Source organism: Thamnophis elegans, chromosome 1, assembly GCF_009769535.1.
Source record: "Thamnophis elegans isolate rThaEle1 chromosome 1, rThaEle1.pri, whole genome shotgun sequence".
NCBI lineage: Eukaryota > Metazoa > Chordata > Lepidosauria > Squamata > Colubridae > Thamnophis > Thamnophis elegans.
The window spans coordinates 31,830,138-31,855,298 of record NC_045541.1 but is presented as its reverse complement, the minus strand read 5'-3'; the positions used below and the strand labels follow the sequence as shown (position 1 = coordinate 31,855,298).

The 25,161-nt window shown below is 37.6% G+C and overlaps 1 protein-coding gene across 4 annotated transcripts in view; it reads left to right on the top strand.

Annotated features, from left to right (window-relative positions):
* SLC4A10 (solute carrier family 4 member 10) overlaps nucleotides 1-25,161 on the top strand; it is a 61,857-nt gene that overhangs the window by 8,393 nt on the left and 28,303 nt on the right. For 2 of the 4 annotated variants that reach the window (XM_032231381.1, XM_032231372.1), the window contains exons 3-11: nucleotides 429-527; nucleotides 6,356-6,513; nucleotides 7,519-7,606; nucleotides 7,925-8,071; nucleotides 8,844-8,944; nucleotides 10,235-10,409; nucleotides 10,559-10,692; nucleotides 11,892-12,137; nucleotides 22,967-23,072. In XM_032231381.1, the coding sequence (XP_032087272.1) occupies nucleotides 429-527; nucleotides 6,356-6,513; nucleotides 7,519-7,606; nucleotides 7,925-8,071; nucleotides 8,844-8,944; nucleotides 10,235-10,409; nucleotides 10,559-10,692; nucleotides 11,892-12,137; nucleotides 22,967-23,072 (1,254 nt within the window). The remainder of the gene's footprint in view (nucleotides 1-428; nucleotides 528-6,355; nucleotides 6,514-7,518; nucleotides 7,607-7,924; nucleotides 8,072-8,843; nucleotides 8,945-10,234; nucleotides 10,410-10,558; nucleotides 10,693-11,891; nucleotides 12,138-22,966; nucleotides 23,073-25,161) is intronic. The other 2 variants (XM_032231398.1, XM_032231390.1) reach the window with 1 other exon arrangement.

Below are 25,161 nucleotides of genomic sequence, written 5' to 3'. Positions count from 1 at the left end.
TGATTATGTTGTGATACTTCATTGCTCACTGTAAATTGTGACAAGCAGCATGGCTGTCCAAAAGAACTGAAAGGCAAAATGTGCAGTTATTGGGAATATTATATAACCAATCGGTAGTTAAAAATTGCCTAAAGGGATGTTGTGTCACCAAATCATGGTTGTATTAGGCTTTGGTTCGACAAATCTCTAGCCACAGCAGTTGGCCTCAGCTGAACCAAGTGGGGCAGGGGAGGATTAATGTGGGTATCTTTAACTAAGTTTCTCTTCTAAGGAAATTGATGCCAACAGTGCCTTGACTTGTTGTTAAATGTGACATCCAGTCAGTGTGGCTGAGCCAGTTCTAGTTATGTGCTTGCTCCATCTGGTGCCAGGCAGAATATGAGAAGCAGCCTTTTGAACCAGCTGAAGTCTGTTAATTGTGCGTGCAGGGACTAGGAGACCAGCAAAAAGGGCATAACACTAGTCTATTTGGGATGAAACAGAGAAATGAAAAAGGACACCTTCATCAGGAAGAGAGAGAGAGAGAGGTGAGGATCCACTCTGGCTATCTTTCTATGGTGATTGCAAGCAGCATCTCTTGCTAAATGTTAGTACCAGTTCAATGCTGTGTTTTGTCAGTGCAGTTGACAGAAATTCCGGAAGTTCTAGATCAGCCTTCCTCGGTCTGGCTCTCCCTGGACCATGCATCTTCCTCCCAGCAGTGAACAGGCTTCTTCCTGAGGAAGATAGGATGTAGTCCAATCTTTATGGAGGGTACCAGGATGGGGAAAGCTACTCTAGATGCATGTATTGAACATTTTAAACATCAATAGTCCTGCTATCCTTCATTTCATCTGAAGATTGTCCTCAAATATACAAAGTATTTTTTAAAGAAATGGAAGGTATAAATTTATTTCATACACACGCAAATCCAGAAAAACAGAATCATTTCCCCAGCAAAACTACCCTTAATATGACCAAAGTAGTATAATTCTGTATAGGAATTTCCATTGAATTCAGCGAAGGTTACTGTCAGGTAAGTTGATACAGGATTGTAGCCTAGAATAAGCTCACTAAAATCAGATCCAAAAAGGAAGTGCCCTGAGAGGCATTGTGTTCATCTGTACTTCAGCATAACAGTATTACCCAAAACTATAGCTCCCACCCCCCAACCTTGCCTGGTCCTGGAAGCTAAGCAGATTCAAACCTGGGTGATATTTGGATGACAGTCTACCAGAAAACTCTATGGTGATGGGCATCCCAGAAGGAGGAGGCAGTGAAGAGCGGTGGGATTCCAAATCTTTTCCTACCAGTTCTATGAGATTGTGCTTCACGCACACACACACACACAGCACTCAGTGTCAACGCTAGTGAGCTGAACTGTTGTTTAACTCAACTGAGACGGGGCAATCCTCTCTGCCATGCAAATCAGCTGAGCTAAAAAACAAGGGAATATAGGACAGGAAATGGCGGGGGTGGGAGGGTGGGGCCAACCAGAGGTGGTATTTGCTGGTTCTCTGAACATCTCAAAATTTCCACTACCGGTTCGCTAGAACCGGTCCTAACCAACTAAATACCACATGTGGTGGTGAACAACTTCCATATTGTAGTCAAGGAAACTACATGTGTGTGTCCATTAAATCACCAGGAATTGAGGTAAACATTTTTAGCATAAACATGTACCATAAACTGTATAGATTCATATTGTAAAATAGGAAACAGTAATGGCTCTTTTCTTTTCTGGATACAATTGTCTTATGTTGATTGGTGATGTATCAGATATGGGCATCAGATTAAGAAAATCTACATTCAGATCTCCACTCAGTTTGTAGTATGGCAGCTTACTCAAGCCTGTTAGTGGGTATGCTCCTGTAGGTTTTCTAAATCCTGCTTTTTTGAGCTAGCCATAGAACGAGTTCCCATACAAAGGGTGTGAGATTTCAGAAATTTCAGTGATTATTTTCTGTGATATTACATGGGAAGGTCAAAGTATTTGGTACATCTTATAAGGTTTAATGATATAATAAGGTTTGGCTTGATACTTTTTAAAAAAAAAGTGCATACAGCCTTGTATAATGTTATACAGTGGTGCTCAAGACCCCAAAAATTTGTCAAACCCTGGCTGAGAGATGGTATTTTTAATAGAAGGGAACATATATAGTTCAGGGTTAAAATATGGAATCCTTGGTGCTCCCTAAGTTTGGTTGTTCAGGGAAGACTAAATTCAAAGAGCACCAAGGTCTCCACATGGCATTTTGTTGGAAAACCACAGTGGCCTAATATACATAGAGTGCTAAATAAAACACAATATATCTTGTTGGGACTTAACCAGAGGTGGGATTAACTTTTCCTACTGGTTTGCAAATGTGAGCGCGATTGCGCGCTTGCTTGCTTAGCTTGCTTGCTTAGCTCCACCCATCTGGACCAGATGGGTGGAGCCTCCTGCAGCAACTGCTACTGGTTCACTCGAACCAGAGAGAAACGGCTGGGCTTAATCCCACCTATAAGTGACCAGGGTCAGTGTTTCTTTTTCTCAATCTAATTGACTTAATCTGCTTTTTATGAAGAAAAGATTAGGAGAGAGAAGAAGCAATACTTAGAGTTGCCTCAACATCTTTGGAGGCCAGGAAGGAATCAAAGACAAACAGATTGCTGCCAACAACAAGCAAGTAAACATACTAATGAATAAATCACAAGTAGAGTCTTCTGGAATTCAGAAAAAAAAACCAATGCAAATCTCTATAAAACAGTGTCTTGCGTCACATTATCCTTTTCAATTGGCAGATAAATTTTCGCAGCAGCCAAAGCTGAACTAATGGAAGATAAGAAGCATTATTTGCATTATGTGCCTTTTCATGCTTGAAAAGCCACCCTAAGCCTGAGAATTAATGGACCCAAGGTTTCTCTCAAGTCATTATGAAGCTCTAGCCTGATCTGCAGGACTACATGATCATAACTCCAATTCATGGGTTGTCAAGATTGATGTCTTTTGCTGGCCAATTATTTCTAGATGTGGTGAACACCGTGTTATAAATTAATTGATTTTTTTATATATATCAAAAACTGCCAGGAGGCATCACAGAATGCATTAGATGACCTCTACTGTTTTATTGGACAATCTATTTGATGGCAACAATTGATTAACTGAGTTGGAGTTGTGCAGAATACTTGCTTTGTAAACTCCCAGCCCTTTGGGTTTATTTGACTTGAGCAGGTGTCGTAAGCCATGTTGATGATCAGTGGAAATGAGATTGGAGATGAGAGGAAGGACAGTTTATCGGTGCACAAAAGCCACCTACTAATAGGTCTTGGTTTAGCTTCATCTTTGCTGCTTTGTATGGGGGCTCAATTACAATCCTGCCATCAAAAGTAATTCAAATCCTTCCAAGCATGTGCATATTCTTTCTCCCATCTGTGAAGCAGTGCTCCCTTAAAAGAACTATTCCATTTCAAGCAATCAATGATAATTCCTCGGTACCAGATAAATATGTAGATTTAAATTATTATTTCACAAGAAATATGTAAATAAGATGGCAAAGCAACAAAAAAAAAGAACTCTGGGCTTAATTTTTGGAGATGTTAAAAGTTTTGAAAATGATTTCATAACACAGACAACGCCATGGCGCTTAAATTCTGTCCATGTGCCAGAGCCATTTGCAAGAAAACAACTTTGTAAACACTATTGAAGACACACTGCACACTGCTACTGACAGATGGCTGCGAGATAGACATTAAAATGGTCACTTTAACAGTTTATATTGGATTTGGTCACTGTTTTTGTGTTTAGATTGGTAATGGGAAAGCAAATGGGAGAGAAACGCAGTAATTTGAAATTCTCAGAATATGAAGCTGTGATATCAATTTGAACATGTTGTTTTGTGAATTACTCTTCATAACATTTAGAAAGGTATTATGGGGAGAACACAAATAAAATATGTTTGTGAACATCAGACAGTTAACTGTTAACATAAAGTAAATGACACAAATCAAAGAGAGAGAAAAATGCTTTTCAATAATTTGACGAATAAGAGTAGCAACTCAGAACCATTTCTTCATGTGGATCTTTGCATTGTCAGTTTCAAAGATCACCCTAAAAGCTTGTTGGAAAGATTGTGTGTGATAACAGATGGCGTTTCACCCTGAAATCGTGTGTGATTTGTGGAAAAGAATAGTAAAATCTTGTAAGATTTGGAAAATTTTCTGAGATTTAGCCCATTTAATGTTTTTATTTGGTTTCTCAAGGCTACCTGCAATATCCTCAGTCATTTGGGCCTTGTGTTCTAGTATAGTTATTATAATTAATTATATAATTATAGTATAGTTGCATATATGTTACAATAATTTCTAATAATTTGAGAGAAATTCTAGTTTGAGCATATTAAATTAGTATTGGAAAGAAAAAGAACTTGTGGTTGTAGAATGTTATTTTCATGATTGTGGGCTATAATAAAACCACTGTATCAAGTTAGTATCCAGGCCGTATCATAACTATGCCCACATAAAGGAAGGCCCGGGAAGAGAGAGGGAGAGCTTTTGCTATAATCCTGTTGATTCCTTATTTTTGTATTTGCCTAAGCACAATACATGTATTTGACACTCCCAGCATTAGCTGCACCTTTCTTTTTATTTTTCTCAGTGGTATTATTTAGTGAATTTTTGGCACAGCAGGAATTTGAATGCAGTTAATCACAAATTGCTTTACTGTAAGGCTGCACTCTCTTTGCGTGTATAGCATTCCTCCTTACTTTCTCAAAAAGCTAACACGACCCTTTTCAACTCCAGCCCACATAGCTATGAAATCGCTTTTCTGGTTGCTGTTCTTTCGTTAAATAACGCTCCTATGCTTTCTCTCACTGGATTTTGGGGCAACAAGAAATTCAGTGCAATTAGTAGGTAACTGTTCTACTATAATGCTGCTCTTTCTTTCCTTTTGTTTACAAATCCTTGTTTTCTCAGAAAGCTAATGCAACCTTGATTCCAAAAATAATGGCTTCTGGAGAGAGAAAGATTAGAAGTCTTTCAACTGGTTGCTTACTATCTTTGCAAGTACCTTGGCCGATATAATCTAATGAGAGATCCATTATGCTTAACACTAACAGTGTAACTGTGTCTCAATAAAGCAGTGGAGGCCTCCTGTGGAATCTTTGCATCCTATTGAGGAAAGATTTTTCCTTACAATGAGGCTTTGTAGGTAACATAATGAAGAACATTTTGTTACAGTAACAGCTGTACACAATTTAAAGTAGTGAAGTTTAACAATGCAAGTATGATGTGTTGAACTTTTAACAGTATTGTTGGTTTTGTGACAATGGAGCACCTGAGCAAACACTGTGTTGAGCCATTGGCTCCTAACAGGAGTGTTTCCCAACCTTGACAACTCCCTAAAGTATGGACTTGAACTCCCAGAATTCCCCAGCCACATGTCATTGCTAAAAATTCTGTAGAGTGGAAATCCATGGAAGTTGTCTAGATTGGGAAACACTATTCTAATACCTTAAGGAAAACTTCATTGGATGCTTTATGTATAGCAGCAGCTGCCAGTTGTGTTGCATTTTACAGTGGGCAGGAATTGCTGTTGAGGCATAGGCACAGTCTATGGAACAATAAATGTGGTTGTGTGAGCAGTAGATGGGGACACTGAGTGTATTTTTCTTGATTCCCATGGAAATGACTCATGAGGTTCCAGTGTGAGCCACCTGGCTCATTCTGGGTCATGGCAGAACTGCCACATTAAAACACCTTTCATATAAAATGTGCTGTTTTTCATTAGCAATAATAAAACCATTGCCAATTTTTGAAGCAAAACCACAATCTCATTTTCATTCATAAATTTATTTAAAATTTTAAATGGAAGTAAAAGAAGACTACTACTTTTGTCAGTAAGCATGAATGATTCCAATTTTTTTAAAAAATGGTCAGCTCTTGACCCTATTGGAATGAATCATGTTGAACAAATCCATTAACTCATTAATTGAAGATTATTTGGATCGAAATTCTTAAGCTGCCTTTTCAAGAGTTCTAGAATCAGACTTTGCACAATACCAGAAATATTAGCCTTTTATAAGGTATCAATATGACTAAGATACCATTTGCAGTTAGTAGATTATATCTAGAACACAAATATGAGCATTAATTGTTCAATTAGCTGCCAAGTCTTATAAACCCACAGTTAAAGTTTTTATTGATTGATAACTTCAATTAATTTTTCAGTTTGTACCTGCACTAATACATATTTAAGCTAACTTATCCTGTGGTTAATGATCCATGATGTATCAATGTGTCAGTGAAATGAAATGCTAGAAATCTTAACATCTGTCAGTTCTCTCAGTCTACCTCCCATCCTTCTTTTTCTTGTATACCTTTTTTTAATGATCAGGTTGACATGCATTTCATGAAAAAAATCCCTCCTGGAGCTGAAGCCTCAAACATTTTGGTTGGTGAGCTTGAATTCTTGGACCGTGCTGTAGTCGCTTTTGTTAGATTGTCTCCTGCTATGTTGCTCTCAGGATTGACAGAAGTTCCAATCCCATCAAGGTAATTTATAACCATTGCTAAGAAAGAAATTTAATTATTCCAGCTTGGTTTAAATCCTGCAGCTCACAGATAAAAGGAATAAGGGCCAGCCAGGGAATAAGGAAGAATGCTCTAAATAATATTAAGGATTATATATTGCTACAGAGCAGCATTTGTGAAGACCACCTCACTACCCAAATTGGACAATATCATCAATGACTAGTTTAACAAAAATCTTGATTTTTGTGTTCCATCCATCCATGAGATAAGAAGGAATTGACAACCATCATCGAGTACTGTATGATGTGTGCACAATTTTACTTTGAAAGTTAAGCTATCTCAAACTTTATATAAAATTGCAGTTTTTTAATGCCCTGCAATAAAGTCAGAAGAAGGTCTAAATTTCACAAGCTATCCTCTTTCTATTTTTCCTTTTACAATTTTAAAAATTTAAATCCATATGTGAAAATTCTATGAGAGTTTGAATGAAAATTTCCATTTAAATTTGATAGAAAAATTGGTTTTGTATTCATGATAAATAGGAAATCTGCTTATAGAAAGCTGGGAGGAAGTTCATGAGTCTAAACAGAACATAACAAGCATTAACTGTTCTAAAAAATGATAAGATACCTGCCCAAACAGAAATGATTCTCATTTTGTTTTGTGTAATATTATGTTTTGTAATATTTATGTACACTTACAGCTTAATAATACATTAGGAAGCCATTTTTATGTGTATACTTCTGTTTAATTTTTAAAAAATACATGAGCCCCAAACTAGGCGGGGACGAAATAATTCCAATTATGTCATCACCAGGGAAAGTGTTTATAATTTTCCTTAAAAATAACATATTCTTGTTTTTTTAAAAAAAATGGTATATCAATGTTTAAAAGAATTTTTTCCAAGTTGCAAAATAGAAATTCAAGCACAGTTAAAACAGAGACTAAGTTTCTTCTAACTTGTATTTGTTCATATAATAGAATTATGTAAAATTAACTGAAATTTTTGTGTTTTATTATTCATAGATTTTTGTTTATTCTTCTGGGACCCTTAGGAAAAGGTCAACAGTACCATGAGATTGGCAGGTCAATTGGAACATTAATGACAGATGAGGTACTTATCCAGTCACAGGTGTTGATTAAACCCATTGCCAAGTTACCTACATATTTTAAAGTGCTTTGTGTGAAGATTTATTGTTTCATGATATCCTTCCAAAATGCTTTAGTTTAATAACTAGAAGTTTCTTAGTTCAACCTTCAGACCCATTTAAATAGAAAGATTTAAAAGATCAATATTTTGAATCACAGTGAATAATACTGAAAATGAGCAGGAAAATACTTTTTATGATTTGTTGAGAAACAACAGTGTTTGGATTCCCCACCCCCACCCCTTAGAAATAAAATCTCATGGAATTCCTTCTTTCTTCCATAGGTATTTCATGATGTTGCATATAAAGCTAAGGATCGCAGTGACTTGGTCGCTGGAATTGATGAGTTTCTTGATCAAGTGACAGTTCTCCCTCCAGGAGAATGGGACCCAACAATTCGTATAGAACCTCCCAAAAATGTTCCTTCTCAGGTATTTATTTTTATTTATTTATTTTTTACATTTATATTCCCCATTTCCCCCAGTTGTGATAAAATTACATAAGATATCATCAATGCTCTACAATATTTACCTCTCCTATAGTTCATTGCCATCTCAAAGAGTTTCCCCCCATGATTTTTCATAGACATGTTACTATTAACACTGCTTCAATCAATCAATCAATCAATCAATCAATCAATCAATCAATCAATCAAGATTCTGTTCTGTTCTGTTCTACTCTACTCTATTTCTATTATAAATAAATTGTGGATATAGAATAAAAGAGATTTTAGAAAGAGGTATAACAGTAGCTCACATATGGCAGTAACATGTTCTTGTATTGTAATAGTAAATCAGCAGGAATATGCTCTTTCTCTGCCTTGACTTATATTCCACTGTACTTGAAAGTCTCAGCAATGGAAAAGATTTGGTGGACACGGTATCCCACAAACCCACAGGAGAAAGATGGCTGAATATAGTCCTTTTTTCTTTTTTTAGTTTTTACTCTCTAGTGCTGAAGCCTCACAGGATGTTATTAACTGATAAGGAGGCTCTTATTTAGCACTTTTCCAGTCAGATTGTGCTTGGCATCTCCAGATGCTAGAAGTCCTGTTAAATAAGCTACTTTGGTGACTCTCATTTGTGAAAGGTGCCTACCAAAGGAAGCTAGATATTTCTAACTTACCTTGACTTACCTTTTCAGTCCACAATTTGGAATGGAAAACAGATTCAAAACAGACACATCCATTATTTTTTCATTTAGGAGAAACGTAAAATTCCAGGTGTACCAAATGGAACTGCTGCTCATGGAGACCCAGAGCCACTTGGAGGACATTCCGGGCCAGAATTACAACGTACTGGAAAGTTAGTAGTAAGATAGTATTTTCATTTGATTCCATACATATGTAAATATCCATCCATATACACACATACAAAGACATGTAAGGCTCTTTTAAAAAAAATATGATCTAGCACTCACCTGAAAGTCAATAGGTGCTATGATAGGCACATATAAATGATGGTTAAAATGAATAGGCTGTCCCATTTATTTAAAACCAATACTTATGTAAATATACTTCCCCTATTAAAATGGGTTGGGTTAGCCTGCATATATATTTATGTCTTGCAAACAGTTACTAAATTGCTATGCATATCATTGAACATATTAAAAATAGCCATGCAATAAATGGAGTCATGACAGTCTCTATGCTTTAAGTGGCAAATTCCAGTTACATATTTCTTTGTAAAGTGCACATGCAGCTGTTTTGTGTTGAGAGCCCCATTCCATTTAATGAAGGAAGGAAGGTTCATTTCTGTATTAAATGTATAATTTTACTTCCATGGTTTCAAATATTGTTAGGTAGATTATACTGTAGCTGCCTTGTATTGTTAAGGAAAAAATCAGTATAAAAAATTAAAAAATACTGACCTATTCACTTTAGAAAGTTGGTATAATTGTTCAATTGCTAAAATACTGAAATTCAGTATGTGCATACATTTTTTAAGGAGTTAAGAAAAATTCAAACCATAGCTGTCATCCTGTGGATGCTTACTACCGATAGGAAATATACACAGGAATAGGGATAGTTGAGACATCATATACTATTGTTATAATAGTAATTCCAATGGTTTGGAGTTCATAGGAAATTGTTCATCTCAGCTAATGCTGAAAACCTGGTTAGGGGATCATTTTGGCTTTCTCTCAAGCAAAGCCACTGAGCTTCCTACTTGTAGTATCATTGCACTATATTCTCTTGTTGGCCTAGCAGCAACTTTGAAGAGCTCTTCATGCCATCTGGCTGTGTTTGTATACGAATAGGAAATTCTCTTGTCAGGATTTCTGCCAAAATAAAGTGGCTCCAGTTCTGATTTCTCTCATATCTCAGTGGCAGTAACCTGTTGCTATCAAGGGTATTTCAATACCTAATACTAATACTCTAACACCTAATACTGATGTTAGGAACCAGTTTGATGTAGTGGTCAAAGCATAAGGCTAGAAACTGGAAGGTGGTGATCTGGAGACTTCTTGACTATTTCATACCTCATTTTAAAAATGAATGCAAATAGCACATTAAATGTTAGTGTAACTATCAGTTTCTGCTTTAAAAAAATAATCACATTTTAGTAATATTCATTCTTTTTCACTCTCTTTAGGCTCTTTGGGGGCTTGGTTTTAGATATCAAGAGGAAAGTGCCATTCTTGTTGAGTGACTTCACCGATGCATTCAGCTTGCAGTGTCTAGCATCTTTTCTATTTCTCTATTGTGCTTGTATGTCTCCTGTTATCACCTTTGGCGGTTTGCTGGGAGAAGCAACAGACGGTCGTATAGTATGTGTTGCAATTGGATTTTCAGCCTTACTGTATCTATTTGTCCCGATCCCAATAAATAAAACGTTCTGGGTGGCATTTTCTAAGAATCGATTCCCAAGTCACAGCTCTAACTTTTCAATTCTGCTTTTTTTTTTTTTAATACACAGAGTGCAATAGAATCTCTGTTTGGTGCATCGATGACCGGAATAGCTTACTCACTATTTGGTGGGCAGCCTCTTACCATATTGGGTAGCACAGGACCAGTTTTGGTGTTTGAAAAGATATTATTCAAATTTTGCAAGTAAGTGCTCTGTGTTCCTCCTTTTTGAGTTTCACCATTTCTGCCTTCAATTGAATGAGCCTCTTAGAAAGACTCAAAAAAGTTGCGCTAAGTTTTTGATATGTTTAATCTCATTTCTAAAAGTCCACTATTGATTGATGTTAGCTCTGGAGTAGAGTCATGAGCCTTGCCCATAGCTTGAACGATCAGGGATGGTGGGAACTATTTTTAAGTACCATCTTAAAAATTCCAGAGTGTCTTTGAGCTTCCATCTACAAAATAGCAATAAGAGTGGTTAATTTCAGGCCAAAGTATTGCAGATCAGACAGACAAGGGAAAAAACAAGATAGCAGCATACTTAAGCCATGGTGGCGCAGTGGTTAACTTAAAATGCAGGATTGCAGGCTAATTCTGCTCAGATTGACAGAAGTTCAATTCCTTCAATCCTGACCGGCTCAAAGTTGACTCAGCCTTCCATCCTTCCGAGGTTGGTAAAATGAGGACCCAGATTGTTGGGGGCATTATGCTGACTTTGTAAACCGCTTAGAGAAGGCTGTAAAGCACTATGAACCGGTATATAAGTCTAACTGCTAAGGCTATCCTTAAAATGTTATATTCCCTGGCCAATTTAGAGTGACCGTAGATGTATTTGTCTACATTGATATTTTATGCCCAAATTCTTGTATATTTGGGATTGTGTCTAATTAAATATTTGTTTTACTTTGTATATTTGGATATCATTGTTCTTTAAATTGGATTCCAGGTGTTTCTCCTGGGTGAGGTGAACCTATGAACCACAACATAACATAGCATTGTATTTATGTATTTATTCACTCACATATATAGTGCCCCTCCTATTTGCAGAATATGTCAACAGTATAACATCTATCAAAATTTAAGATAAAACCAACTATAGGAACAAGAGAATAAAATCAAGAGCAGAATGGAAGCCTTTTTATTTTTTGAGATTTGCAAGCAAATTGAGGAATTTGCCTTAAGGCAATACCACAACCATAAGCCAGAAAAAAATCACCCTTATTACTGAAATATGTTTTATGGCTTAGCGTTGGCAAATGACAATAAGTAGTTATAGCCTTTCTTATGCTTTCCCAGAAAGCTAATTTGAAGAATAATTGATTGTCAAGAGACCACATGGAATTCCCAAGTCTCTATTTTCTTATTTGACCACTGCAGTAATATTTTTAAAAATCTATTAATAGGGAATACGGATTGTCTTACCTTTCTTTGAGAGCGAGCATTGGTTTATGGACTGCAATTCTGTGTATCATTCTCGTTGCGACTGATGCAAGTTCTTTGGTGTGCTATATTACTCGGTTTACGGAAGAAGCTTTTGCATCTCTTATCTGCATCATTTTCATTTATGAGGCCTTAGAAAAGCTCTATCATCTCAGAGAAACATATCCAATCAACATGCATAATAACTTGGAACTTCTAACACAATACTCGTAAGTAAGATTGTCTCCATTAATTGTTACTGATGTTATTTGCCAAAGGGAGAGTTTCTACTATGAGAATTAGGGAGGAAATGCCCAGTAGGAAGAGAAATTTGCTATTTCTTGCTAAGGTTTGGCCCCCGCTTCATGAATGTCAGGTTGATGAAGTTGTCAAGATCATCATGATCACATTGATATCTGTTGTTTGTCAATATTTTAATTAGATTTTCAAATAAATGGGTTATATAAGAATATGGACTCATTATCTCCCCTTTTGTTATTACCATAATTATTAATTTTGAAGTTGCATTATATACTTTCTTTTTTAAAAAATATTTTTTTTATTTTTTATTTTCAAAACAAACACAACACATCCTTCTTTACATACTGTAGAAAGTGTATCAGTTGGTTACAAAAAGACTTTCATGCATCTCTTCCACAGTCAATAAACATAATTCATATTAACTCAAGTATTTTAACTCAGATATTTATACGTTACCATCATCATACCTCCATTTTCATTTGACTATAATTGTTTATATACTTTCTATACTGTTTTTTCTGTTCATATAATAAAGGAAATGGTTACAAATTTAAAGAAAGGTAACCTGGTGTTTTTCAAAATGAAATTTTATTTCATGAATGTTAACTTTAAAGCAGTAATTAATAGATATGGTAGGATGGGGCTGGTTTTATTTATTTTTTTAGAGAAATGTCTTTGTGTAGTTCTCCTTTTCAGATAAGAGTAGTGTAAGCCACAAAATTTCAGCAATTGAGATATTCTGCAACATAAACAATTCAGCAAAACCATTCTGAATCATACAAAGCGTTCAGCTAACCCTAAAATTAATTATACTTTGTTCTACTTGAATTAAATGAAATAACCAACTCATTTGGTAGAACTAAGTTTATGCTAGCTTAGTCTAGTCCTAATGCTAAAAATCTGACTAGTTTGTGGTTAAACTATGTGGTTGCATGGGTTTCTCTCTGAAAACAACCTGGATACTGCAGTGTAAATGCTGTGAATGTTGTGTGCCTGAATAACTTTTAGATACCATATAGCAGTGGCCCCCATGGAAAGATGTTTTTCTGTGAACCAGAGATGTGCTGCCTGCATCCCATGGATGGAGCTCCACTTGTTTACGCAGCCCACTTTGGTGGGAATGTAACTAAGTGCCTTTGGCGTTTAGTCATGCCGGCCACATGATGGAGACGTCTTCGGACAGTGCTGGCTCTTCGGTTTGAAATGGAAATGAGCACCGCCCCCTAGAATCGGGAACGACTGTATCTCCTTCCCTTTCTTATACTCTCGTGAATTAATGAGGGGACTTTTGAACCATTTGAGAAAGCTATTTTGTGGGCTTAATATATGGTTTCTCCCTTGTCATCTTGGTAACGAGCTTCATCTATTTCTATCAAGGTTATCTTCCTCTCTACAGCTTTGAAATACTGTTTCCCTATAACTATAACATTGTTTGGGATTTGATGCCAAGGAAAGACTGGCTTTTTACTTTTACACTAAAATTTCACAACTGCAGCCCACTATGTTGTATTTTACCTTATAAATGTGGGTGACATATCAAGGTGTAATTGTAATTATCTGTGAGGAAAAAAGTCAAGGGTGCTACCATTTGAAACAACTTTCATTCAGATGCAACTGGCAGAGAATGAAAATGTTCATACTGTGAGAATCCCATTGAAGTAGGATGAGTGGCGGAAGGGAGCTGAGCCATAAAATATAGCAAAGGTAGAAAGTTACTGAGCTGCAACTCCCATAGTTCCTTCACATTGACTATGCTAGATAAACTTGATAGGTGTTGAAACTCAAAGCACCTACTAGATGCTAGATTACCGATTCCACTTTGGTGAAAGAGAAGAGGCAAAAATGAACAGATGACAATGGGATTAGTGAGGAAGCAACAAGATGATGGACAGGATCCAGTGACTGGTTTGCTAATATGCTTATCTATAATTTTGTAGTGAGGTTTGTCTCAGTGTTCTGAAAGCTGTGAAATCCTTTGTTTTTCATGGAGGTACGTATACTGAAATTCTTTCTGGAATTGTTAATTATATGGTCAAATATTTCTAAAGAAATCAACATAGGTATCTTCACGGCAATTGTAACTGATGTATGAGTCTGCTCATGAGTTGTTACAGTAATAAATTCTGAAAGACCTTTTCAATTTCTAAATCTATATCAATCTCTCACTTGTCAGAAATAGCAAATGAAATTCTCTGTGATTTTTTTTATTGCTAGCCATTATTATTCATAAAATAAATATACACACCTGCTCATTTTGTCTTTTTCCACTCCTTTAGCTCAATACATAATTTCACATTACAGATAATCCTCTGCACCCCCCACCCAACCCCACTATCTATGAAATTTGTCATTGGGCAAACATATCACTTTACTGATGGATAGCTGATGGATAATATAAAGGCATCATATCTTTTCCATAGCTGAATAGCTAACCATATGGTTGCAATTCTCTGAGTACTTACTAAAAGTCAACCCAATGAATGTCAATAAATTTTATTTCTCATTGGACATGTATAGAAAATAGATATATTTATATAGAGATTCTTGTGGGGAAATCGAGTAAAGGGTATATACTGAGTTTATAACCCTTTGTAATAGTCCTTTGCCTTGTATGAATAGTTTATATCCTTAGTACAAGAATGCCTTGTGTGTGTGTGTGTGTGTGTGTGTATCTGTCTGTATGTATCTCTGTGTAATACTTTATTACTGGGTATAAACATAGGCCTTCCTTGAATGTTGAATGATACCTTTACACTTACCGGTACCTCATAATGGATTCCACTGTAGATACTTCCTTATCTACAAGTGAATCTATAAGTGGAATTTATATGCCACATTTTCCTATTATTATTATTAAGGTTTTTTTTACATTTATTTAACTGTCTACCACAGGGTAGATGGTCTTTTTGATAATCATTCACACATTTTTTAGGGTCTAAGGGCCACAGGAATAAAGTTGTCAGGGTTGTGGGCTTCCTTTTGGCAACTGAAGTTTTGTTATTCACAGTTTCATGATCCGTAGTTTTATACCGGAATGGAATCCTTGAGAACAGCAATGGTTGCTTGTTCAGCAAGCAATGCTCCAACATTGAAGTGTTGAATATCCACCTTCACTGAGAAGCCCTATCCCTTTTTTGCTGTGTGTCCTGTAAGTGTTGACAGGGTCTAAGTGGAAAAAAATGAAGACAAGTGTTCCAAATAAAATGTGAATGTTTATCTCTTTCATGTGTTACCCCTGTGAGGTAGTCCAGAAAACAACCACAACCAAACTCTAGTTTTTATTGTAAGGTTACTTTAACAGAATCTTGCGAGACTGAATGCATTTCTCCTTTTCTTTCCTTTCACTAGGGTGGGGCCCTTCTGAAATATTTCCCATGCCATTCCCCCCTTCTATAGGCCGAGACATCTTTGCATGCCAGTTGTGCGGTCTGCAGCTCTTCCTCCTGTCTCCCAAGGTCACCTCCACATGCCATTACTTCATCAGAATCAATTTTCCCTAGATAATATTCAAAAATTGATTCATTAATTTTAATCTTTACTTTGGCAGTTCTATTCTCTACTTCAAAAGGGATAAATTGATGTTTTCTAACAAAAAAGAAAAACTAATTTTTTAACCAGACGTCTCTTGATTATTAACAGATTATATTGAATAATTTCAAAGAGCTTTGGCTTGGCGGTATGCATATGACAATCTGTCCATGGCATACATTTAAGAATTTCCCACTGTGAAAGTTCTTTAAGGTGCCAAGTTCATGTCATTCTGATGAACAACTGACCTAGATTCTTTTAGTTAAAGGATGCTGCTATTACTTGTTTGTTTGTTTGCTTGCTTGCTTTAATTTTGGGGTTAGGTCTTATATTTAAAACCTGTAAACCCCAACTATCTTTGAATCCTAAGTATGAATGAGGGGACTTAGCAAAGGTGAGTTGGCCTCACAATCATCTGCTCTCTAGGTGTAGGCTCCAGAGGTGGTATTCTACCGGTTCAGACCAGATTGCCTGAACCGGTAGAGGAAATCAGAGGTGGTGCCGCCCACCTGCGCCCAGCTCTATAGCATTCCATTTAGGCCATTTTTTTCACCAAAAGCGCATGCATGGAAGGATCTGCACAAGCACAGAGGTTGTGAGCGCATGCATTCACATTTGCAAACCTGTAGGGAAGGTAGGTGTATATCACCCCTGATATACATCTGATCCATTGTGAGACTTCAGCCTCTTGGGCACTGGAGACTGAGTACCTTCAGGAGACTTGTACGTGGTCACATTTGACTTAGCACCTTTGAAACATTAGTGAAAAGAGAACATGAACATGTTCTTTTATTTGGTGGGAAATTTGGGTCAATGGTGCCTGATTGGACAGAGGAGTCTAATAAGCACAATCTGTATCTGTATATGGCTGCTTCCTTAATGAAGCCAAATGCACAATCTCAAAACATGATCCGTAGGCACACTGATGTGGGAGGGATCTGGACTCCATCCATCCTGCTTCTGCTAACTCTTCATACACTCATTGAGCAACCTTATACTTTGCAGTCATCAAGGGACAAGAAGCATTGCATAATGATTGTAATTAAGATAAATTACACTCAATCTAACCAACTATGTGCCCTTACTATGGGATGTTCGCTGGTATCAAATAACAATGGAGAGAATGTTTCCTTCCTTCCATCCTTTCTTCCTTCCTTTCTAGAGTAGTTCCTTTTCAAGCATATCTGTAAACATTGATGTAGAGTAAGTCTCCATGAAGTTTCTGTTGCAGAACTGATTAAAGCTAATTTTTTTAAGAGAAGGAGAGAGAGCCCAACAGTGAGCATCTCCCATATAAAGTAGCAACGAGGTACTGAAATCTTACGGACAGAAGCTCATTTTCAAATTTTTACTCTGTCTCAAATAAAACAATAGAAAAACAACAGAAAACAGTCTTAGAAGAACACCGTATGTCATTCACACACACAAACATATACACAGATGCACACCCATATGATTACATATGTACACATATAGTTAAATACCCGCTCATGTACATTGGTAGAGAATTCAGTCTCCAAGTGTGGTGCTTTTGTCAGACAATGTGGATGTTCACACATATGTTCTACATGGGGCTGCTCTTGAAAAGTGTTTGAAGACTTCAGCTAGTGCAGAATGGAGCCGCGCGAGCGATTGTGTGTACACCCACATTACACCTATCCTCCACGAGCTGCACTGGCTGCCCATTGGTCTGCGGACACGCTTCAAGGTGCTAGTCGTTACTTATAAAGCCCTGCATGGCGTCAGACCTGGGTACCTGAGAGACCGCCTCCTGCCAATTACCTCCCAAAGACCAATTCGATCGCACAGGCTTGGCCTTCTCCGGGTCCCATATGCCAGCCAATGTCGGCTGGCGATCCCCCGGGGGAGAGCCTTCTCTGTTGCTGCTCTGGCCCTCTGGAACGAGCTCCCCGTGGAGATCCGGATCCTTACTACCCTCCCGGCCTTCCGTAAAGCTGCTAAGTCCTGGCTGTTCCGACAGGCTGGGGGCTGTTGAATGTTGTGTATTTTTAAATTTTTGTATCGTCTTATTTATCCCCCTTTCCCTATTTTATTGTGAGCCGCCCGGAGCCCTTCGGGAGTGGGCGGCATACAAAACTAATAAAACAAACAAAGAAACAAAGAAACAACACAGACACTCCTGGGGGGTGGGATTCAGAACCACACAGGCCTTCCTAAAGTTGCTCAGTGGCTGTGGAATGCTGGTGATTGACAGAGGAGGGGATAGAATGGAGTCCCTGATACTCTGAAGACTGATGATGTTACCTAGTCTGGTAATGAAACATCTGCAAGCAAACAGCTTAAAGAGCAGCGAGGATTCCGTAGTTCCATCCTGACCTACAGAGGCACTCTTCTGTTTGGAGCAGAGTATTTGGAAAACTTGTACAGGTGGACAACTCTCTTAATCAACTGCCCCTATTTTTAGTTTCAACTGCCTAAGGCAAAAAAATCTTTCTAGATCTGAGGATAACATTTGTATATGTGTATCTCTCTCTCTCCCCACTCTCTCTCTCTCCCTCCCTCCCTCCCTCCCTCCACCCACCCACCCACCCATCCACCCACCCACCCACCCACCCATTTATATTCTGTGTCAAAGTTTGGGATGGAAAAGCTCATTATCTGCTTTAGATGGTTGCTTTATGAAAAGCATTTGTCTCTTCTCTTTTTCTTTGAAACAGTATATAGAACAAACTTCCTCCTTGGACCCACAGTTGCTTTGGCGTTGCTTTTTTAACGCTTGGATACCTACATGGCATCTTCTGTAGTTCTTTCATTTGGCTTCATAATTCATTTTTGACATGTAACTTTAACAGCAGCTGGGAAACAGGAAAAGTATATTGCTGTATGACAAGTTGGAGTATTCTTGCGTGTCCAGACATTTTGATAAAACTGGTCCAAATCTCTTTTGCACTACTATTTGCTTCCCACAACAGGAGGCAAATTGTTGTTGTTGTTGTTGATGATGATAATAATAATAATAATAATAATAATAATAATAATAATAATAATAACAAGAAACATCAATGAAGCTGTAGAGATTGTAAAACAGCAGATAACAGCAACAGCTAGAAAAATTGAAAGATATGAGGCACGAATCATCCAATATAAACAAAATCAGCAATTTCGATCAAACCAACGGCGTTTTTATCAAAGTCTTAATGTGAATGGTGACACCAAAAGTGAAAAACCAGAAAAGCAGGCCACAGTTGAATTCTGGAAAGAATTGTGGGAAAATGCAAAGAACTGAGTTGGCAGTAGGGAATGAGATCTACGGAATGGTTAATATCAAGCGAGGAATTTTCCAGGGTGATTCACTTTCAGCTCTTCTCTTCATCATCGCAATGATCCCACTATCAGTAATCTTAAAAAAAATGAAATTAGGCTACCAAACAGTCAAAGAAGCTGAAAAAAATTTCACATTTACTATATATGGATGATTTGAAACTCTATGGAAAGTCAGAAATAGAAATCCAATCATTGACAAACACAGTCCGAGTATTCAGCACCGATATTTCAATGCAGTTTGGCATGGAAAAATGCGCCACTGTATCCATAAAAAGGGGCAAAATCACTGCATGTGAGGGAATTGAAAAGCCCAATGGCCAACTAATTAAATGCAAAGAAAATGAAGCATACAAATACTTAGGCATTCTGCAGTTGGATGACATCAAGCATGGAGAAGTAAAAACTATTGTCAGGCGAGAGTACACCAACAGAGTTAGGAAAATTTTGAAATCTAAATTGAATGGTGGAAATACAATCAAGGCCATAAATACCTGGGCAATACCAGTTATAAGATACACAGCTGGTATAGTTAACTGGACACAAGCTGATTTGGACATTTTGGACCGAAAAACCAGGAAACTAATGACAATGCACTACAGTTTACGTCCATGTGGTGATACTGATAGACTATACCTGCCCAGAAAATCAGGTGGCAGAGGATTATTACAAGTGAAGCAAACAGTTGAAGAAGAAAAACATGCACTGGCTGATTATTTAAAAGAAAGTCAAGAACATCTATTAATTGAAGTAAAGAACAAAAAACTACTGAAGGCCCAACAGACGAAACAAGAATACAGAAAAGATGTGATAAAATCAAGAATGGAGAGTTGGCAGAACAAAGCACTGCATGGCCAATTTCTGGAAAAAATAAAAGATAAAGTGGACAGTGAACAAACTTGGTTATGGTTAACAACAGGTACATTAAAGAAAGAAACAGAGTCACTAATCCTGGCTGCGCAAGAACAAGCTATCCGCACAAATGCCATTAAGGCCAAAATCGAAAAATCCTCTGATGATGCCAAATGCAGACTTTGCAAAGAAGCTGATGAAACTGTTGATCAAATACTCAGCTGCTGTAAAAAAATCACTCAGACTGATTATAAATTGCGGCACAATTCAGTAGCACAAATGATCCATTGGAATTTGTGCAAAAATTATAATATTAAAACAGCAACAAACTGGTGGGAACATCAGCCTGAAAAAGTCACCGAAAATCAGATGGTCAAGATCTTGTGGGATTTCCGTATACAAACGGACAAAATACTGGCGCATAATACACCAGACATCACACTGGTTGAGAAAAATAAGGTCACAATCATAGACATCGCAATACCAGGTGATAGCAGGGTCGCCGAGAAGGAACATGAAAAAATCGCAAAATACCAGGACTTAAAAATCGAAATTCAACGACTATGGCACAAACCAGCAGTGGTAATTCCAGTGGTAATTGGCACACTGGGTGCTATTCCAAAAGCACTGGAATTACATTTGAAACAGTTAAAAATTGACAAAATCACCATCAGTCAAATGCAAAAAGCCGCACTGCTTGGATCTGCATGCATATTACGAAAATATGTTACAACATCCTAGGCCCCTGGGTGGGGCCCGACTAGTAACCAATGCCAAATCCGGCAAAACAACTGGCCGCTGTGATACAATTGTATAATAATAATAATAATTTTCCACAGTCCTAAAGGTGCTTTTTCAAAAGGCAACTGGACTTTGTTTACACAGTACAGTGTTATATCATTCCAAATTAAATGGCAAAAATAAAATCTCTTGTTTTGTTCCTGAAACATGATAAAAAAAACAACAACTGATGGGGCTTGAAGTTGCAAACAGAATTACCCTACTATATGATCTTTTTTTGTTTTCCAGCCGAATCCCTTATTTTATAATCCCTTTTTCCTGTTTAGACCTAACCTTTTCAATTAGTTTTGCCACAAATCCCCGGATGACAATCATGGAGATTGATATTAGCAACCCCATCAAGCTTAATAACAGAACGGAGGCTTTTTATGCCCAGGTTCAATCCCCGGGTTGGTATTAAAAAATAAATTAAAGATTAATATTCTGAGAGAAAGGTTTTTCTGCTTGAGATAATCTGCTGAAAGCCAGAAGGAACAACATAGGACTGGGGGGTGGGGGGGTGGGTGGGATTAATGTTCCATTTTATCTAAAATGAATTGTGGCTTAACTGGGGAGGATCCAAGGTCTGAGGCTGGTGGGCAATTTGAAATGTTGAGAATGTGTGGCACTCCTGCAGAGTACAGGTAGTCCTCAACTTAAAAACCATTCATTTAGTGATCATTCGAAGTTACAACAGCACTGGAAAAAGTAATATACGACCATTTTTCGCACTTATGACCATGGCAGCCTTCCTGTGGTTCCGTGATCAAATTTCAGATATTTATATGTACTATGATGGTTGCAATGTCCCAAGGTCATGTGATCACCTTCTGCAATCATCTTGACGAGTAGAGTCAATAGGGAAGCCAGATGACTGGCTGATGTGTTACTAATTTAACAACTGTGACAAGAGAGATTGCAAAAGGGAGCATAACTTACTTAGCAACTATACTGCTTAACAATGAAATTTTAGGCTCAATTGTAGCCATAAAGATTACCTGTATCTACTGATCCCAAAAAGGAGAATATTTGTAGCTCAGGGTTGAAATGAGGGGTCCTTGGTGTTCTCTGAGCTTGGTTTGTTTTCTTAAAGATGTTTTATTGCCCAGACTAGGTAACATCATCAGTACTGATCAGCAAAGTAAATGATTACCAAATCCAACACCCAATTGTAGGAAATTGATAAAAGATACAGGAACAGAACAGTGATGAAATTCAATTTTTTTTTACTACCAGTTCTGTGGGTGTGGCTTGGTGGGCGTGGCATGATATGATGGGTGTGATTTTGTGGGCATGGCTTGGTGGGTGTGGCAGGGGAAGGATACTGCAAAATCTCCATTCCCTCCCCACTCCTGGGGCTAGCCAGAGGTGGCATTTGCCGGTTCTCCGAACTACTGAAAATTTCCACTATCGGTTCTCCAGAACCTGTCAGAACCTGCTGGATTTCACCCCTGGAACAGAATGTGTTTCAGCTATTATTTGTTTGCACCCTTTTCTTGAGAATAATTCAAACTGAATGATAGTAATGTAATTATTGTAATGATATAAAGGATTTCAAGGGATACGAAGTTAGGAATTCCAACATAATAGCAATGCAGAGAACTGTTTGAGAATGAAGAAAGGCTGTGTATTTGTGCACTTTTTAAAATGTCCGAATGTGGACCATAGAATTACAAAAATGATTCACAACAGAGTTATATATTGTCTCCTGCTTATCGGAGAACTTTTTCAATGCTGCAGGCATCCTCAATTTACATTGTAGTGAAGTGTATGTCTGAACAGAATAAAAATTTTGTTCTTCTGAGAACCTAGTAGAAACAGAAGTTTTGAAGAGTCATCATCTTTTTCAAAATGGAGCAATGACTGAAAATTGAAGTGAATTGAATACTTTATTTGGCCACACAAGAAATCTGTCTCCGATGCAGAAGCTCTCAGTGTATATGCAGTGCAACAGAATAATGATCATCACCCTCATCATAATGCCTATAAGAGGGGGTCAGTAAGAAAGATAATAATAAGAATAAATAAAAGATAAGTAATAAAAACAAATGGACTGAGGCATCTTATAAAGGGCTTTTACAAATGAATCACCAGGCCACTTTTGGAATATACTATGAAAACAAGCACCCTGTATACTGTAACATTTAAGAGAAGAGAGAGACACGACTGTATGTATTGACATACAGGAGCAATTCAATTCCATTGCTGCATTGCTGGGACTGGAAAATTATGTCTGGTATCATTCAGGGCTGTTTAACCCACTTCAATTTATATGTGATTGCCCAAGAGGAAAGGATGGTGAACTAAATTATTCATTTCTAATTGAGAGAACATCAACCATTGATTTGTTTTTCAGATGCAGCTGTGTGGAACCAGATGACCCAAGCAATACTACCTTACAATATTGGCAGTCAAAGAACATGTCCTCATATGAGATACCTTGGGCAAATCTTACTGTGACTGTAAGTATGCCACCAAATCATATTGTAAATTCAATCAAGGTGTACCTATGGGATATATCTGGGTAGTATACGGAGGCTAATGGCAGGCTGTTCTCCCCAGTCTGCAAACTACTTTCAGTATTGATACTTCATTCATTCATTCAATATAGATCTCTCCTTGCTATTCAAATGAGTATCCAAGATGATTTGTTGTAGTTGTTAGTTGCATATCTGACCCATCATGACCCCATGGACAATGTTCCTCCAGGCCTTCCTATCCTCTACCATCCCCAGAGTCCATTTAAGCTCACGCCGACTGCTTCAGTGTATCCATCCAGCCACCTCATTCTCTGTCGTCCCCTTCTTCTTTTGCCCTCAGTCTTTCCCAGCATTAGGCTCTTCTCCAGTGAGTCCTTCCTTCTCATTAGGTGGCCAAAGTACTTGAGTTTCATCCTCAGGATCTGGCCTTCCAAAGAGCAGTCAGGGTTGATCTCCTCTAGGACTGACCAGTTTGATCGCCTTGCAGTCCAAGGGACTCACAGGACTCTTCTCCAGCACCAGAGTTCAAAGGCCTCAATTCTTTGGCACTCATCCTTCCTTATGGTCCAAAATTAGCAAAAAAATAAAACATAAAGGGCATAAAAACTCTCAAAACAGGAATTACGATTCATGCTAAAACTAGTTAACAAATTAAATCCTGGAAAATAAGATGTGCCTTGACTATTCTGTTAAAAGTGTTCACTATGAAGGGAAGAAGGGGAATCCCCCACCACTTTGCACCAAATATGCAAGATAATTAGGGATCTACTCTAAGAAATGTGGCTTTGTGTATTTCATTGGATTCCCTGGAAAAAAAAAGCAGATTCTGATCTCACAAGGGAACTTACTTGCATCAAATGTTTGAGCTAGAGGGGAAGGAGGTTCTTTTGATATCTGCCCTTGGGGTCACATTTCATTCCATTTAGAAAAACCCCTTGCCATCCGTACAGCATTTTCAGTAGGCCATAAGGTAGCAGGAAAGTCATAAACACAAACTCTTTTTTACCAGCATGTTGAATGTGAATCAATATGATGTTTTTTATTATGGTCGATAACCAGGAAACCTACTAAGATTGATAGCACAAGAATAAAAACAAAAGCAAGCAGGAAGGGATGAAAGCAGGAGATAAACTGACCCTGCTTTCTGCATAGTAGCCCCTACCTTTTGGATTAATCTCCTCCAAGGCAGCTGTGGAGGCACCACCTTATTGCAATTCTCTATAAACAGTTCAAGCTCTTCCATCCCACCATACTTTGGGTACCTGCGGTGATGGGATTCAATTTTTTTTTACTACCGGTTCTGTAGGCATGGCTTGGTAGGCGTGGCTTGGTGGGTGTGGCAGGGGAAGGATACTGTAAAATCTCCATTCCCTCCCCACTCCAGGGGAAGGCTACTGCGGGGCCAGTCAAAGGTGGTATTTGCCAGTTCTCCCAACTACTCAAAATTTCCACTACCAATTCTCCAGAACTGGTCAGAATCTTCTGAATACCACCTCTGGTACCAAGTAACTGACCGTGGGCACTTATTCTGAGTTTCATCTTGGCTTTTCATTTGTGGTTAATTTTTGTTTTTGGATATAGCTTTTGAAATGCTTATTATGTTTTATTTTTGAAATAAATAAACAAAGAGAAGTCAGACAAAACACTGCTTGTCATTCTGCCTAAACAGTACATAGTAAGGATAACATTAATCTGAGTGGCCTGAGAGTGTGGAGTTGTAAAATGTATGCAACTATCTTTAGAAAAGCAAAAAGAAAAAAGAAAAGAAGGAAAGAAAGAAAGAAAGAAAGAAAGAAAGAAAGGAGCCCCAGCATAAGTGATATAACTTCAGAGGGACAAAAACAGGCTATGTACAGAATTTTCTTTCCAATACATCGCTGATGATGAACTGTGATCATCATTAGCTTCTACTAAAATTGAGTTAAGGATCTTTGTAACATCTGAATGACTTGGCTTCCTAAAAATACATGTCTTGGAAGACAAGACTGGTCTGATTGCCTTCCGATGTGCATAACTCTCTGATTTAATCCTAGCTTGACTTAATCAAAGCTTGTTGTTAATAAATGATGTG